At 37.7% G+C, this 15,189-nt stretch overlaps 2 protein-coding genes across 2 annotated transcripts in view; both read left to right on the forward strand.

Annotated features, from left to right (window-relative positions):
- The window catches only part of TMEM225 (transmembrane protein 225), a 188,197-nt gene that overhangs the window by 64,226 nt on the left and 108,782 nt on the right, over positions 1-15,189 (forward strand). The gene's annotated exons all lie outside the window — the stretch shown is intronic.
- On the forward strand, positions 772-14,545 carry LOC309637008 (olfactory receptor 8B4-like). The gene is given in 2 exon segments (XM_082410939.1): positions 772-1,219; positions 1,222-14,545. Coding segments are annotated over 2 exon segments (522 nt in total). The 5' UTR covers positions 772-774; the 3' UTR covers positions 1,299-14,545.

Here is a 15,189-nt window from a genome sequence, read left to right on the forward strand (position 1 = left end):
CTGTCTCTGAGCTTGAGGCAGTGGGCTCAGGTTGTACTCCTGCTGGCTCTTGGAAGGTCTTTCTGAGAGTCACTGGGCAGCCAATTCAGGGGCTCCATCTCCTCATCTCCCAAGTGGGGACAGAACTCTTGCTGCCTATGCTAACAGACTCTAGCTTGGATTCACGATCAACCCAGGGGAGCTGAGATATAGTCACAGACACGTTGTCAATAGCTTCGGGGGGGGGGGAGCACAGATGAGAGAAGAAAGGCACAAAGGAGGGCATCCATGCACTGGCTCATCTTCTAGACCTTTCTTCCATCAGCCATGCTTGTGCCTCTAACCAGTCTATGTATTTTGTCCTTGTTTCCACAGACAGCGCCCCAGAAGAGAATGACTCTGAGAAAGAGCTCCTCAGTGACTTAGTTTATCCTTGTGGGATTATCAGAACAATCAGAGCTCCAGCTCCCCCTCTTCCTCCTGTTCTTAGGGATCTATGTGTTTACTCTGGTGGGCAACTTGGGCTTGATCACCTTAATTGGGCTGAATTCTAGCCTTCACACTCCTAAGTACTTTTTCCTCTTCAACTTGTCTTTTATAGATCTCTGTTATTCCTGTGTGTTTACCCCCAAAATGCTGAATGATTTTGTGTCAGAAAACATCATTTCTTATGTGGGATGCACGACTCAACTATTTTTCTTCTGTTTCTTTGTCAATTCTGAGTGCTGTGTGTTGGTATTGATGGCTTAGGATTGCTATGTGGCTATCTGCAATCCTCTGCTGTACACGGTCACCATGTCGCCTCATGTCTGTTCTCTGATGATGTTTGGTTCGTATGTGATAGGGTTTTCTGGGGCCATGGCCCACACCGGAAGCATACTGAGACTGACCTTCCGTGATCCCAACATCATTGACCATTATCTGTGTGAAGTCCTCCCCCTCTTGCAGCTCTCCTGCACCAGCATCCACATCAATGAGCTGGTGTTTTTTATTGTTGTTGGAGCGGTCATCACAATATCCCTTATCAGTATATTCATCTCTTATGCTTTGATTCTCTCCAGTATCCTCCGTATTCCTTCCGCTGAGGGCAGGTCCAAAGCCTTTAGCACATGTGGCTCCCACGTTGCTGTGACTCTGTTCTTTGGGTCAGGGGCATTCACTTATTTAAAACCCTCTTTTCCTGGACCTATGGACCAGAGTAAATTTGCCTCAGTCTTCTACACCAGTGTGGTTCCCATGCTTACCCTTTGAGCTACAGTGTGAGGAATAAGGATGTTAAAGTTGCTCTGAGAAAAACCCTGAAGACAGTGCCCTTCTGATGGTTCTGTTTGTATCAGTTATTTACCGGTAAGCATCATACTCAAGAATCTTTTTATCTACAGGTGTAGGAATTTTAATCTTTTTTCCTTAAGTGGGGTGTTCTCTCTACTTAAAAAAATCGCAAATCCCTTGCTTATACTCTTTTTGAGGTTTATACTGGTTCACTGCATGCAATTTAGCATCTATTAAGTGCCTATTGTTTACTGGACTCTATACTAGGTCCAAGGGATGAGCAAGACGAGGCGCTATGCCTTCCATCCTTTTCTTGGTAGGCTAAGTGGGTTCGTCCAAGCAACTTTTCTGGCTGGGAGATGGGGCAGGTGGTGGTATGAAGGTCCAGGAGAGTGAATTTATTTTTTCTTCAGTTATGGGAGCAGCCTTACCAAAGACGAAAGGTAGATATACCTTGGGCCATAAGTAAGGTAAGTCTCCCAACTCCTACAGAGGTTGCTTGGCTAGGAAGATTGTAAATCATCCCTTTCATATACATCCATGTACACACAAGAGAAAGCCTCACTTAAGAGTTCTTTACATGGCCTGAAATGTAAAGATAAATCAAACCTAAAATCTTTCTTTTCAAAGTTCAAAACTCTTAGGCCATGGATCGGTAACCATGGGGTAGGTGGTTTATAACTGAGCCAAATTCTTGGGCCCTGGGCTCTAAGGGTGAAAGTAAAAGAATAAGGGAGAAATTCCATGGATTTACAAGATTATGTTAACTGCTACCTCTATCCTGCCTGAGATACTGTGCATATTATAGGCATTTAGGACAATTCTTTTATTATTTACAGTAGATTTAGATATTACTGTCTCTGAGACTGTGTGTATGTACGTGTGTGTGTATTATAGTTAACTATTAGAGAATCAGGAAGAAAGAGGAGTCACATTACACTTTCCACTTGCAGGAAGACTTGGAAGCAATCCCGATTTTGAGTGCCAAAGACTGCTCTGTACTACTCTGTTGAAGATTCTGCTATTCTATAATGGATAGCTCAGATTTTGAGGAGTACACCCTCATAAACTTTCCTGTGTGTTGGCAGGAAGGTGAACTTAGGGCCAAACCAACCCACATGGAAAGATGGGAGAATGGAGACTCACGGTGGGGTCAGAAGAATGGGACCCTCTCTGTGTAAAGACTAGAACTTGGGGTGCCCATGAGATCATCTGTAAAAAGCATTTGGTACTTTTGGATACGGGAGAGTCATATAAAGTACTCAGTCTATATATTTTGCTTTGTTTATATTTTTCCAACTCACCCATAAAATTGGATAGCTGCACAGTGTATATTGGTATGAGAAACGAGGAAACAGAGGTGTAAGACCTTTCTCACATTTATCTCTCTGCTGACACTTGTTAGAAGTGGCAGCATCGTACTGAGAAGAAAGGTAGTTCAAGTGTTCCAGGTCATGGCCAGAAGCAAGGCATCCTGAGATGCAGCCGAGAACAGCACAGAGAAGCACCTGCAGCAAGGAACTGACTAAGGAGGAGACGTGAAATAAAACTTATTTTCTCCAAATATGCTAAAGGGAGGGCGTTTTTGAAGGTAGAAAAATCCAATACTTGGATTACATCTGGATTATGATAAAAATGATACTTAACCTTTATTGAGCACTCTATGTCTGGGCACTGTTTAAGGTGCCTTACATATATTAACTCACTTACTGGAATTGTGTTAATGCCATGCTGAACCACTGCTAGTCAGTCCTCTGGACTTAGCTAAACTCTATCCTCCAGAGGATTATCTAGGTCTAGGCATGTGGAGACCTGGGGATATTAGTAAGAGTCAAGAATAAGGAAGAATAAGAATAAATATAATTTGATATGCATAAAGGAAAAAAATACCATTAGTATAAATGAGTGGAAATAAGGGACAAAGCAAAACCATAAGGATGTGAGTGGAAAGGAATAATTATGAAATAAGTTCATTAAAGCCTAAGAATAACTTTATTTACATTCATCCCATATTGGCATTGGGGTAACTAGAGGTGAAAGCATAAGTATGACTTAATGAGACACCGGCTTGGAACCCTTTGTCACTGAAGATCTGAAATGACAAAAACTCAGAGGCTCTTTTCCTGGTTCTTGTAATAGCCAGTAAGAGCCATTTATTTCTCCCACAGAAAAGACAACATTTCATAAATTATGAAGACCTTCACCTCTCTCACAAACTAAGGATAGGTCATCTTGCATATCCTTCTAGGTTGGTGTTGAGGAACTGCTGGTTCATAAATGGTCAACAAATAGGAACAGGTTTGGGGGCTTCTGCTTTACAGTAAGTGAAAAACATGATTTGATGCTCTGTGTCAGATGTCCTAAAGTGGGTCCCTCTGCCACAATAGCAAAATTCTGTCACCTCATGATATCATGACATTTTGACTTTCAGCAAGTTAAATTTTCTCTCTAGGAAGCATTATTAAAGTCAGGATTCCTCTGGGTTCAGTCTTTGGTCTACTTCTCCTTTTGGCTCTTCCTGGGACGTCTCTCCAGCTCCCGCGGCTCCAACAACCACATGTTTGACTCCTAAATCCATAACTCTGGTTTGGATCTATGTTTATAACCTACAATTAGTTATAATTAGAAATATGAAAGTATCGTCAGATACCAAACAGAATTATGTAATAATTTGGTGGTGACGCAGTTTTGGAGAATAGAAAAGAATAAACTGCTCTTGATATCTACACATTCTCCTACATTCTAAACAGGTAGGAGAGCACAGAGGTAAGTGACAGACACCAAGTCCGCGAAGAACTTTCCAGTGGAGCTTGGGAGTGAAAGGTACTGCTCTAGGCTGTGGGGCAGTGATGCGTGTTCAGTGCTAAGCCTTAGCCCACGTGTTAGATCGACAAACATCGCCCTCTGTCCCCTCACACTTCCATAAATGAAATCCATCATTTACTAACTGCTGCAGCTGCTGATAACATAAGTCTGACTGCAGTGGCTTAAACACATGAAGGTTTATTTTTCTCTAACATAAAAGGCATCTAGAAGTAGGAAGTCCAGGGCTGATATGGCAGAGTCATCAAGAACTCAGTGTCTCTCTCTTTCTTCTCTTCTTAGCAGTGACTTCATTCTCGTGGATGCATCATGGCTTCCATATGGCTGCTAGACCTCATATGGTTTTGTCCACAGTCCAACCAGCAAGAAGACAAAGGGGCAAAGGAGGGCAAAGGATGCTTTGCCTATTCAATGAGTGACTTTCACTGACATCTCACTAGCCACCCCTACTTACAAGGGAGACTGGGAAACTTGGCATTCAACTTCAGAAAACTGCCATCCAGGAAAAACTTTAGGATTTTGTTATTAATTAAGAAAGAGTAAATGGCTATTGGGTAGGCAATCAGCAATGTGTACCAAAGGACAGAATTGGTTCCACTTGCCAGGAGGGAGCAGTTCAGAAGTGAGCACCTTCCATCCCTATTATGGCTTCCTTACTTAGTTACACTTGGTTTCAAGTATAAGGGAGAGAGAGAGAGAGAGTTATTAATATTGCTAAATCTCTCACATTACAGTTACCTTTGTCTTTTTAGTATAAAGGGACTTCTGGTAATTGAAGCTCTTATTTTCTTATGCTTTGAGACGCTCCCTCTTGATTTGTAGGTGGTTATTAGAAATGGTAGGAGAGAAAAATAAACTTTCCTCTATCCATCTTAGGTTCATTGACTAGGGCCCTAAAATTAAAATGATGAAAGAGAGATTAACAAGAGAAAAACAAACAGAAGTGTATTAACATGCGTGTTGTACATACACATAGGAGTACTCAGGGATGAGTAACTCCAAGGGGTGGTTAGAACTTGGACTTAAATAGCATCTTAACAAAGAATAAATTTGTAGAAAAGTTACAAGATAGAGGAAAAGGGTTCTGAGCTTCTGGGGTGGTAAACTGTGGGAAAGTAAATATATGGGGAAAACTAATGGAGGATAAGGTCTAATTAGTAATGTTTTTTAATGTAGGTTCTGCTGGTGAGGTCTCTGGGTTTAGAAGGGTCTAGAGTTGTCTCCAGTGATTAACTTCTGTCCCTAACTTCTGTCCCTTCTGGTAGAGAAGGGAGAGGAACACCTCTACATATTTACGTGCTGCTTTTAGGTAAATAGGGAGAGATTTTCTTATATCTACTTTTTCTCAATAGCCTTCAGTTCAAAATCCTTATACCAGCATGGTATATTTTGGGTAGTATATATTCTGCTGCCATTAGGAACCATACCAAGAACAAAGTTACTGAGAGCATACAAAAATGCAATTCAAGGGCTTCCCTGGTGGCACAGTGCTTAAGAATCCTCTTGCCAATGCAGGGGACACGGGTTTGAGCCCTGGTCGGGGAAGATCCCACATGCCGCGGAGCAACTGAGCCCGTGTGCCACAACTACTGAGCCTGTGCTCTAGAGCCCGCAAACCACAACTACTGAAGCCTGTGCACCTAGAGCCCGTGCTCTGTAACAAAAGAAGCCACCGCAATGAGAAGCCCACGTACCACAACGAAGAGTAGCCCCTGCTCGCCACAACTAGAGAAAGCCTGCACGCAGCAGTGAACACCCAACACAGCCAAAAATAAAAAAATAAATAAAATAAATAAATTTATTTTAAAAATGCAACTTAAATAGGGCCACGGACAGTGGGGCTCATAGACAGCTAACAGAGAAATATGACAAGAAAAATTAGGCTAGGAAATCCATAATTTCACAGAATAGCAAGAAGACTTGCTTATCTTTAAGATTCACCCAACCATTTATGGGTTCAACAGATATTCACTAAATTCTCACTAAGTCACAGGTGAAGAGTTCAAGATTTCACTTAATGGGATCATTAGGACTTCAAACTGTCTTTTTTCCATTAATATGTACAACCACATGCCCTAATTAATAAATAAGCTGAGGAGGGTTTGATTGATACTACTTTCTGAAAACTGAGAATCCTAATTAGGACATTTGCCTACTTAGAACAATTTGACATCTCCTTGGAGGAGGGACAAGAGTACTTACAAGCTGACAATTAATAAAAGAATAAGTATATTTGATAGTGTAAAATAGACACCAAGGAAGAATTATTTTTGGCTAAAACTTGATGGTGGAGAAAAGGGAGCACAGAGGATAAGAAGAGGAAATGTATTAGTTGTATCATTAAATTATAGTGATAATAGACACAGTAAGGGTATTTTATAAAGTTATTATAAAAGCATGCACCATTACAAAAATACAAATCAAAATTTCACACACATAAGGAGGAAGAAAGGCAAATCATGTAGTTAGAGACTTAAAATAATGTAAATATAAAATGAGAAGTCATAACATAAAATACTATGATAGAACTAAAGCAAACATATATAAATAAATGTAAAAGTCCTAACCTCTTTATTAGTTGAAAAAGGATTAGGCTGGATCATAAAGCAAAATACAAATCCATGTTACATACAAAAACCTATCTAAAACCAAGTGATTCAGAAAGATTGATAATAAAGTAGTGGCCAAAGACATATTAAGTAAATGCAAACAAATGAACAAATGAACAAGTATCAATAATATGGATATCAACTAGAATGGAAGTCAGGCCAAAACTGTTAAGCAAGAAAACTATAATGTTACAGGGTAAATTTTACAATGTATATGTGAGAGTTGTGACTCTCTATGCCCTAAATAGTAAAACAGCAGGACCTATAAGAAGATATAAACACACTAATGGGAGGAAACTTTAAATTACCTTTCTCAGTTCATGATAAAACAAGGTTACTGAAAAAACAGAAAAAGACATAGAAAATCCTGTCTAAATATAAGAATCAGAAAAATATAATTTATATATATCATTTACCTGATATGCTGTATATAAATCATCTGTACGTGTGTGTGTGTGTGTGTATGTGTGTGTGTGTGTATGTGTCTAGTTCTGTTTCCTAGAAACTAGAAACACATCTTCTTATTAAGAGGTCAAGACAGTCACATAAACTGAATAGCTATTAGGTCATAAAAGCAAACCTCAATAAATGTTATATATTAGAAATAGCACAATGTCCTCTGATCACTGTGTAATAAAACTAAAACTTAATTACATAAGTAATTAAGAAAAAAAAGTCCTCTATTATCTAAATAATAAAAACTAACTTTAAAGGTACTTACAGGTGAGAGAAAACTGCAAAATTATAAAACATCTAGAAAATGGATATGAAAATGCAACATTTCACAACTCATGGGATATGTGTACTGCTAAAGCAGAAATATAACACATAACCTTAAATACTATTATCAATAAAGAGAACAATGAAAATAAATTAAGCACTTAATAAATCAGGAAAAAACATAATAAAACTAAGAAAATGAAAACAGAGGGTAGGAATTAATAAAGTTAAAATAAAAAATACTGAATTAGAAAACAGAAAATAGTAGAATTAATAAATAAATAGATCAACTACTATCTATTCTAAACTCAGAAAAAAAAGGAAGGGGAACAAATACTAAATTTAAGAAATATGGGAGAATTAGAAATGGAGGAAATAAAAAACTTCAAACTACTTTGTTTTGCTCTATTCAAATGGATTAAAAAGCTTGGATGAAATAGTCCATTTTCTAGGAAAATGTGATTCAGTAAAACTAATGCTGGAACATGTAGAAAACCTAAAGAGTCCAATTCCATAAAATAAAGTTGTCAAGAGTTATATACCAGTCCCAAATGGTTTCACAGAAGAATTCTACCAAAGAACAAATAATTCCAATACTATTTAAACTGATCTAAAGCCTAAAAAAAGAAAAACTCCAAAATTATTTTTATGAGATAAGTATAACACTGATGCCAACATCCACAAGATTGCATACAAAAAAGGACCAACCTCATTTATGAAATCAATACAAAAATCCTAAATAAAATATTAGCAGATATTTCAGCAGCAGAAAAAAACAGTAGCTCATCATATCTAAGTAGGGTTTATTACATGGCTGCATGGATGGTTCAATATTAGGAAATCTACTAATATAATTTATTTATTAATAGGGCTAAAGAGAAAAATCATATGATCATCTACATAGATGCTGAGAAGATATCAATTCATCATACAATTGTGACTAAATTCACCTCATAAAATAGGTCTTGATAGAGCCAGTTTGAAGTTTGGATCGATCTCTCTCTCTCTCTCTCTCTCTCTCTCTCAGCTAGAACTAAAAACCCTATTGGACTTATTCCATTTACTTTTATTTCTAGCTATATATAACGCTCATCAAACTGCCTGCCCTCTTTGGACTAAATTCACAGAGACATTTCATTTGTCATATTTCTTTCCTGGCCCTGAGTAACTCATGCTATATTAGGTAAAAAGTAACATTTCACTGTCTTATTCATTTGTATTTATAGCTCCTTTTATTTTCTAGCTGTTTCCAAGTTCTGGACAAATATTCTGGGTTCCACAATTTTAACAGCAAAAACCACAGTATATTGTCCTTAGCTAAGGGCCAAAGGGCTATCTGCAGCATGAAGTTTCTTCGTTTTCTTCACTGTGCAAAACAGCTCCCTAGTGCAAATGAAGATCTTTTATTCCTCTTTGAAAAAGGAAAGAAATGTGGCAGAGAAACTTCCTAGCAGTGGACTGTACCTTTCCATGCAACTCCCACTTGCCTTTAGCTTCTTAGAAGGTAGAAATAATGTGTATTCTCCTGGCTATCATCTATTATAGAGGAGTAAACTGAATTCCAGAGTTAAGAATCTGCTGAAGGTCACGAGAATGTGGTAGATCCTATTTTTAAACTCCACTTTATTGGACTCCAACTCCTACACTTTTTTGCACAAATACACATCGCTTTCTAGAAAGGAATGTAAAGAAATAGGAATATGAAATAGAGAAATATGAGAGGAACAGAGAGCGTGACAATCTGGAGAAATGGTTGCAAATCAGCATGAAAGAGAGGATGGACACAGTGTTGGTGTCCCAAATTCCTGTGAGTGAGATATAGTTTACTTTGGTTTAAGAGTCCAAAATAGACACTTGCACATATTCTTAAAAAGTTTGTCTCCAGGGCTGGATGAAGAAAGTCAGCTACAAGGGAACATTTAACCTTGCTTTGTTTCCAACAATAACTCTAACGAGACTGGAGGATGGATCAACCTCATTCTGGGAATATGTCAGAATCTTTAGGGACATTGTGTATAGTTAAAAATTTATTGTCACATGATTTTGTATATTTGAAAGTAAATTAAATACAAATAATGTCATAATGCCATTTAGTGATATAAAATACTCTGGTGAGAATACCTAAAAGAATTTATCTTCTTAACACCATTTATTCTAAAGAATAGCAAATAAAATCACTCCTTGGAGGTATGTATCAGAGCCTTGGAATTTGCAAAATTTAAATTTTTATCAAATGGTTTTAAGATGGTTAAACACACTGTTTTATAGGAATAAATTTAGATCATAAGTTATATTGGTGAGCATTTAAAACTAGATTTTATGTTCATGACACTTTCTATAAATATACATTATATAATCATTAACTTATAAAATCTTTCTTTCACTCAACTTTTTATTGTATTCCTACTATATTCCAGGTTTGGGGGATAGAGCAGTAAACAAAACAAAACAAAAAATACTCGGAGCTTAGATTCAACTTATTTGTTAAATTGGAATAATTAGTTTATATTTGTGTGTGTTATTTATATTGTGATTGCCATGTCTCATCCATTCTTTCTTCACCACATAACATAGTAAGCATCCAATAAGTTTTGCAAATTGAATATATTCAACCTGCTTAATTTAAATTTTGCTCTAAAACACATCTTTTAAAAAAGTTTATGTGTTTTAACAATGAATTGAAAATTTTATATAATGAGTTATGTAAAATCTCTGGTTATACATTTAGGGGACTAAAAATACGCAAAATATAAATTTTAAACTAAATTCACTTTTTTTAAAACAACTTCACTGAGTCACCAGCACAACCTGGTGGCTGCTTAAATGAATTACTTGGTTCAGTGTTTAAAAGTTTCTCTTGTGAGTTGTGTCTCCATTCTTGTACTGACCTGGCTTTTTCTTTTTTTGTATTTAAAAATCACATTAAGAAGCTTATAACTATCATAATTAAAATTTACACAACTTTTTGTAAAACAAATATAGGTATTTCAAAATCCTATACATACTGGTCCTCTAATAGCAATGTGATTGGATGATCTGTCTCCTCTCCAAGTTAATTAATTTCTAGAGGGCAAGAAGAGCGTCACAAAGTTTTAAATTATAATCCTGCTCCCCACAGGAACTTAATATTCTGCAAATTAAAAGCAATTATTGTTTTACTGCTTTGCAACATTTTAAAGGGTTTGTGTGTTTTGCAGGTGATTTATACCCATTTAATAGAGTCTGGGATTTTGTCAGATTCATGATATCTATAATCTGAGATGGTTCTTCTTGCAAGTGATCATGACTAGAAATAACTGGGAAGAAGCTGAATGATCATTTGCCAGAAATGTCTTAAAAGGTATCTCACCATGGATGGGGGTTGGTTGCACTAGAGGACCTCTAATTCTAAGATTTTAAAACTACTAGTGGGCTTCCCTGGTGGCGCAGTGGTTGAGAATCTGCCTGCCAATGCAAGGGACACGGGTTCGAGCCCTGGTCTGGGAAGATCCCACATGCCGCGGAGCAACTGGGCCCGTGAGCCACAATTACTGAGCCTGCGCATCTGGAGCCTGTGCTCCGCAACAAGAGAGGCCGCGATAGTGAGAGGCCCGCGCACCGCGATGAAGAGTGGCCCCCGCTTGCCACAATTGAAGGAAGCCCTCGCACAGAAACGAAGACCCAACACAGCCATAAATAAATAAATAAAAATAAAATTAAAAAAAAAAAAAAGAAATTGCCCCAGGTTGATCATAAAAGTGCCAAGGTCATGAAGTTTTTAAAAAAAAAAAACAAAAAAAAAAACTACTAGTGATACATTAAAATAGATCATTTTTGTCTGCTTGTACTTCCACTAGCTAATGCAGGAATTCAACTCCTGTGAAATTTCCTCAAGAATTTCTGGGAATCTCCAGAAAGATCTTGTGCTCAGGAACCAGTCGTCTCACTGGCAGCACACTACTCCCTTCTGCAACCTTCCCTGTACCCCAAGATTGGAGGATACACTGCTCTGCAGAGCAGAAGATCAGCTGCTCCTGCCCCTGAGTTTCTGTCAGACGTGCCTGCTGCCCTCTCTTGCCACAGCTCAGAGACCAGCCCACGGGAGTACGGCCACATTCTCCAAGGCTGTTACCAGGCCCTGACACAGAATTCCCCTTCCTTGGTCCCTCTTTTCCCACCTCCCACACACATCTGCTGCTCTGGATGGTGGTCACTTTCATTGTTTTTTTCCCTTTTCACATATCCCTGTAAGAAGAATTTAAATGAGCATCTATAATGTACTGGACCCTGCATTTGGCACTGGGGATACAGCACTGAGCTATGTAGATATGGTTCTAGTTCTCATGAAGCATTCATCCCAACAAATAAATATGGAGCCAAATCAGATCATCTCACCATGAATTAATGAAATCCACAACTTCATCAGACATTACGAATCTCCTCTGGGTTCATCTGAACTCCTGCTAAATAAGTATTGATTTTACTTGCTTTGGTAAATAACACAATCTTTATTGAGTTTTAGATGAAATTGTAGGCTTAATCTAAACAATAAAAATCCAAGTGAATCACAAATTAAAAACATCTGTGATTCACTTGAGTGAGTCATATCATGAATCACTGTGATATGTGATGTGTGATATGTGATATGGAGATGATGGAGTTCCTAAATCCTTAAGCAGCCCAGAAAATGAGTATTTTGAAGCCTTGGTCTTCCTTTCTCCTTTATGTTCAGGATTGTATGAAGCTTTAGTTGCTATAAAGCTGGTAGAAATCTTCCCTGGAAAGGAAGAGTGTGGATGCTTTTGGGAATGGAGAGAATTGAAGAGAAATTTCTGGAAGGATAGTCCAGGTGAAGAATAACTAAAAAGTTATTTGGATGCAGAAGTAGTGGAAGGGGTAGGGAAGAAAGGTGGATTTTGGCTGTGTTGGGCATGGGCAACCCCGTACACACAAGGAGAATGAGTCATACAAGCATGTAGGGATCGGGGATATATTATCAACTCTTTGATTCTGAATACTGAGACTAAGTTGTTTGAATGTAACTTTATTTTCATCAACTTGTACTGATGTGAGACGAAAAACACACACTTCTAGTGGGCCCATTTTGAATCTTTGGAATCCCTTGGTGTGTTGGGTGGCTTTATTAGTGGGGAAATTTATTCAGGTAGGAGCAACATGCACATAGGATGCCCCATAACAATATGTGCTAAGGACACACTAAAGCTTAAGAAAGCTGTTCTAGTACATACAACGTTGATTACATTGACATTGTCCATCTCAAGTTAAATTCAAGAAAACAATAAAATTAATCTAAATGGGCGATATCCTAAGATTTTAGTTTCAAGGAGAATACAATTTTAAAAATTCCCTTAAATGCCTTAATTTCTCTGTTTCTGAGATAAAAGCCTGTATCTTTTATCTTTTTTAAAATTAAACCTTTTAAATAGTAGATTACCATGCAGTTATAAAAATAATGCAGGGATCCCATGTATCCTCTATTCAATTTCCCCCAATGGTAACACCTTAAGACTATAGTATAATAGCACAACCAGGATATTGACACTGATACAATGCATTGATCTTATTCAGATTTTCCCAGTTTTACTTTTATTCATTCATGTATGTGTGTGTGTTTGTGTGTGTGTGTGTGTGTGTGTATGTGTGTATGTGTTTGGCTACGTTGGGTCTTCCTTGCTGCACGCGGGCTTTCTCCAGTTGCAGCGAGTGGGGGCTACTCTTCGTTGCACTGCGTGAGCTTCTCATTGCGGTGGCTTCTCTTGTTGCAGAGCACGGAATCTAGGGCATGCAGGCTTCAGTAGTTGTGGCTTGCCGGCTCTAGAGCGCAGGCTCAGTATTTGTGGTGCGTGGGCTTAGTTGCTCCGCAGCATGTGGGATCTTCTCAGACCAGGGATTGAACCCGTGTCCCCTGCATTGACAGGTGGATTCTTAACCTCTGCACCATCAGGGAAGTCCCTGTGTGTGTGTTTAATTCTGTACAATTTTTATCACATACGTAGGTTTGTGTATTCGATACCACAGCCAAAATACAGAACAGTTTTATCACCACAAAGATCCCTTGTGATGTTCTTAACTTATGACTTTTATCTTCCTCCTTAAAACTTCATTCCCAGCCTTAAACTCTAATCCTTAAGCCACTAATCTGCTCTCTACCAGTATTACTCTTTCACTTAATTAATACTATAAAAATGGAATGATACAATTTGTAACATTTTGGGATTGACTCTTTTCACTCAGCATAATTCCCTTGAAATTCATCTAGGTTGTTGCCTGTATCAATAGTTCATCCACGTTTTTGTGTGAAGAAAATTTTCCTTGCTTTGGGATATATGCCCAAGCTTCTAACTGCTAGGTAATCATGTGTTCAGTTTTAGAAGAAACTAACAAACTGCTTTCCAGAGTGATTATAATATTTTATATTCTCACCAGGAATTTATGACTGATCCAGTTTTTCTATATCATTGTCAGCATTTGGTGCTGTCACTTTTATTTTAGCCATTCTGATAAATATGTAATATTGTTTCATTGTGGTTTTAATTATGTTTCCCTGATAATGTTGAACATTTTTTCATGTGCTCATTTGCCACCTGCATGTCCTCTTTAGTGAAATGTCTACTCATGTCTTTTTCTCATTTTCTACTTGCTTCTTTTTTTTTACTTTCAAGTTTTTGAGAGTTCTTTATATAATCTTGATACGTTTGTGAGATATATGCTTGCAAATATTTTCTCCCTATCTCTGTGTCTTTTTATCCTTTTAAAAGGGTATTTGACAGAGCCAAAACATTTAATTTTGGTGAGTCTAAATTTACAAATTTTTCCTTTTATAGACTGTGCTTTTGATGTCAAGTCTTAAAAATCTAGGCCTAGCCCTAGATCATGAAGGTTTTCCCCAAATCTGTGTTCTTTTAGCCAACTAAACAAGTTTAACATTATTGGGTTTCTGTCTTAACCTCCAACTCTGTCCATCCTACATAGAAGAGAAAGTTTTAGAAACAGGTGCTGGAAGATCAAAATCTTCCAGGCAGGTTTTCTCAGAGATCTTAGCTAAGAGTTTACTTTTCCTCTTCTACAGTTATTAGGAGACTCTGTGAGGCAGAGTAAATCCCATCATGAACATTTTCATTAGCAAACATCCATTATCATTAGCTTTCTTGGGAAAGATGGGGTGATAGCAAAAAAACTTCTCTCCTTTAAAAAGGAACAATATTAATCACAAATGAAAAAGGGCCATTTTTCTCTGAATGAAACCAAATTACTCCCTTCATGGGTTGATTTTTCTTAGTCACATTTTGACCTACTTTCTGTTTGATATTCAATCACAAAAATTAGGAAAATAGGATATTTCATAACTACAGTTCCTTACCATAGTGTGAGTTCATGAATGTAGGGAACTCTGTTTGTTCTGTATTATATCCCACACGTAGCACCTACTATGATAGGTGTTCAAAAATTTTTTGTAGAATGACTGAATTAATGAATCAATGAGTATTACCCCTAATTATTTCTTCAGGCAATTTACGAGAGTCATCACTGAAAGAAAGATCAGAGCAGTGAATTCAGTTAGTGTTCTACTTCTAAATAACAGAGGTATGTAGAAAACAGCAAGAGTTTCTCAGACTGGTTACCTTGGAGGGGGAGGCGTCTTTCTATGCTTCCCCAGTAATACACAGTCTCAAGTTCTGAAGTCTGTGTTCTGTTGGTTCATCTATATTCCTTTCTGAGCTGAAAGTAACCAAAATGGGCAATATGGGTATTTATGCCCATCAATCAGAGATATCAGCCCTATTCC

The sequence above is a fragment of the Balaenoptera physalus genome (assembly GCF_965194825.1).
Source record: "Balaenoptera physalus genome assembly, chromosome: 10".
Classification (NCBI taxonomy): Eukaryota; Metazoa; Chordata; class Mammalia; order Artiodactyla; family Balaenopteridae; genus Balaenoptera; species Balaenoptera physalus.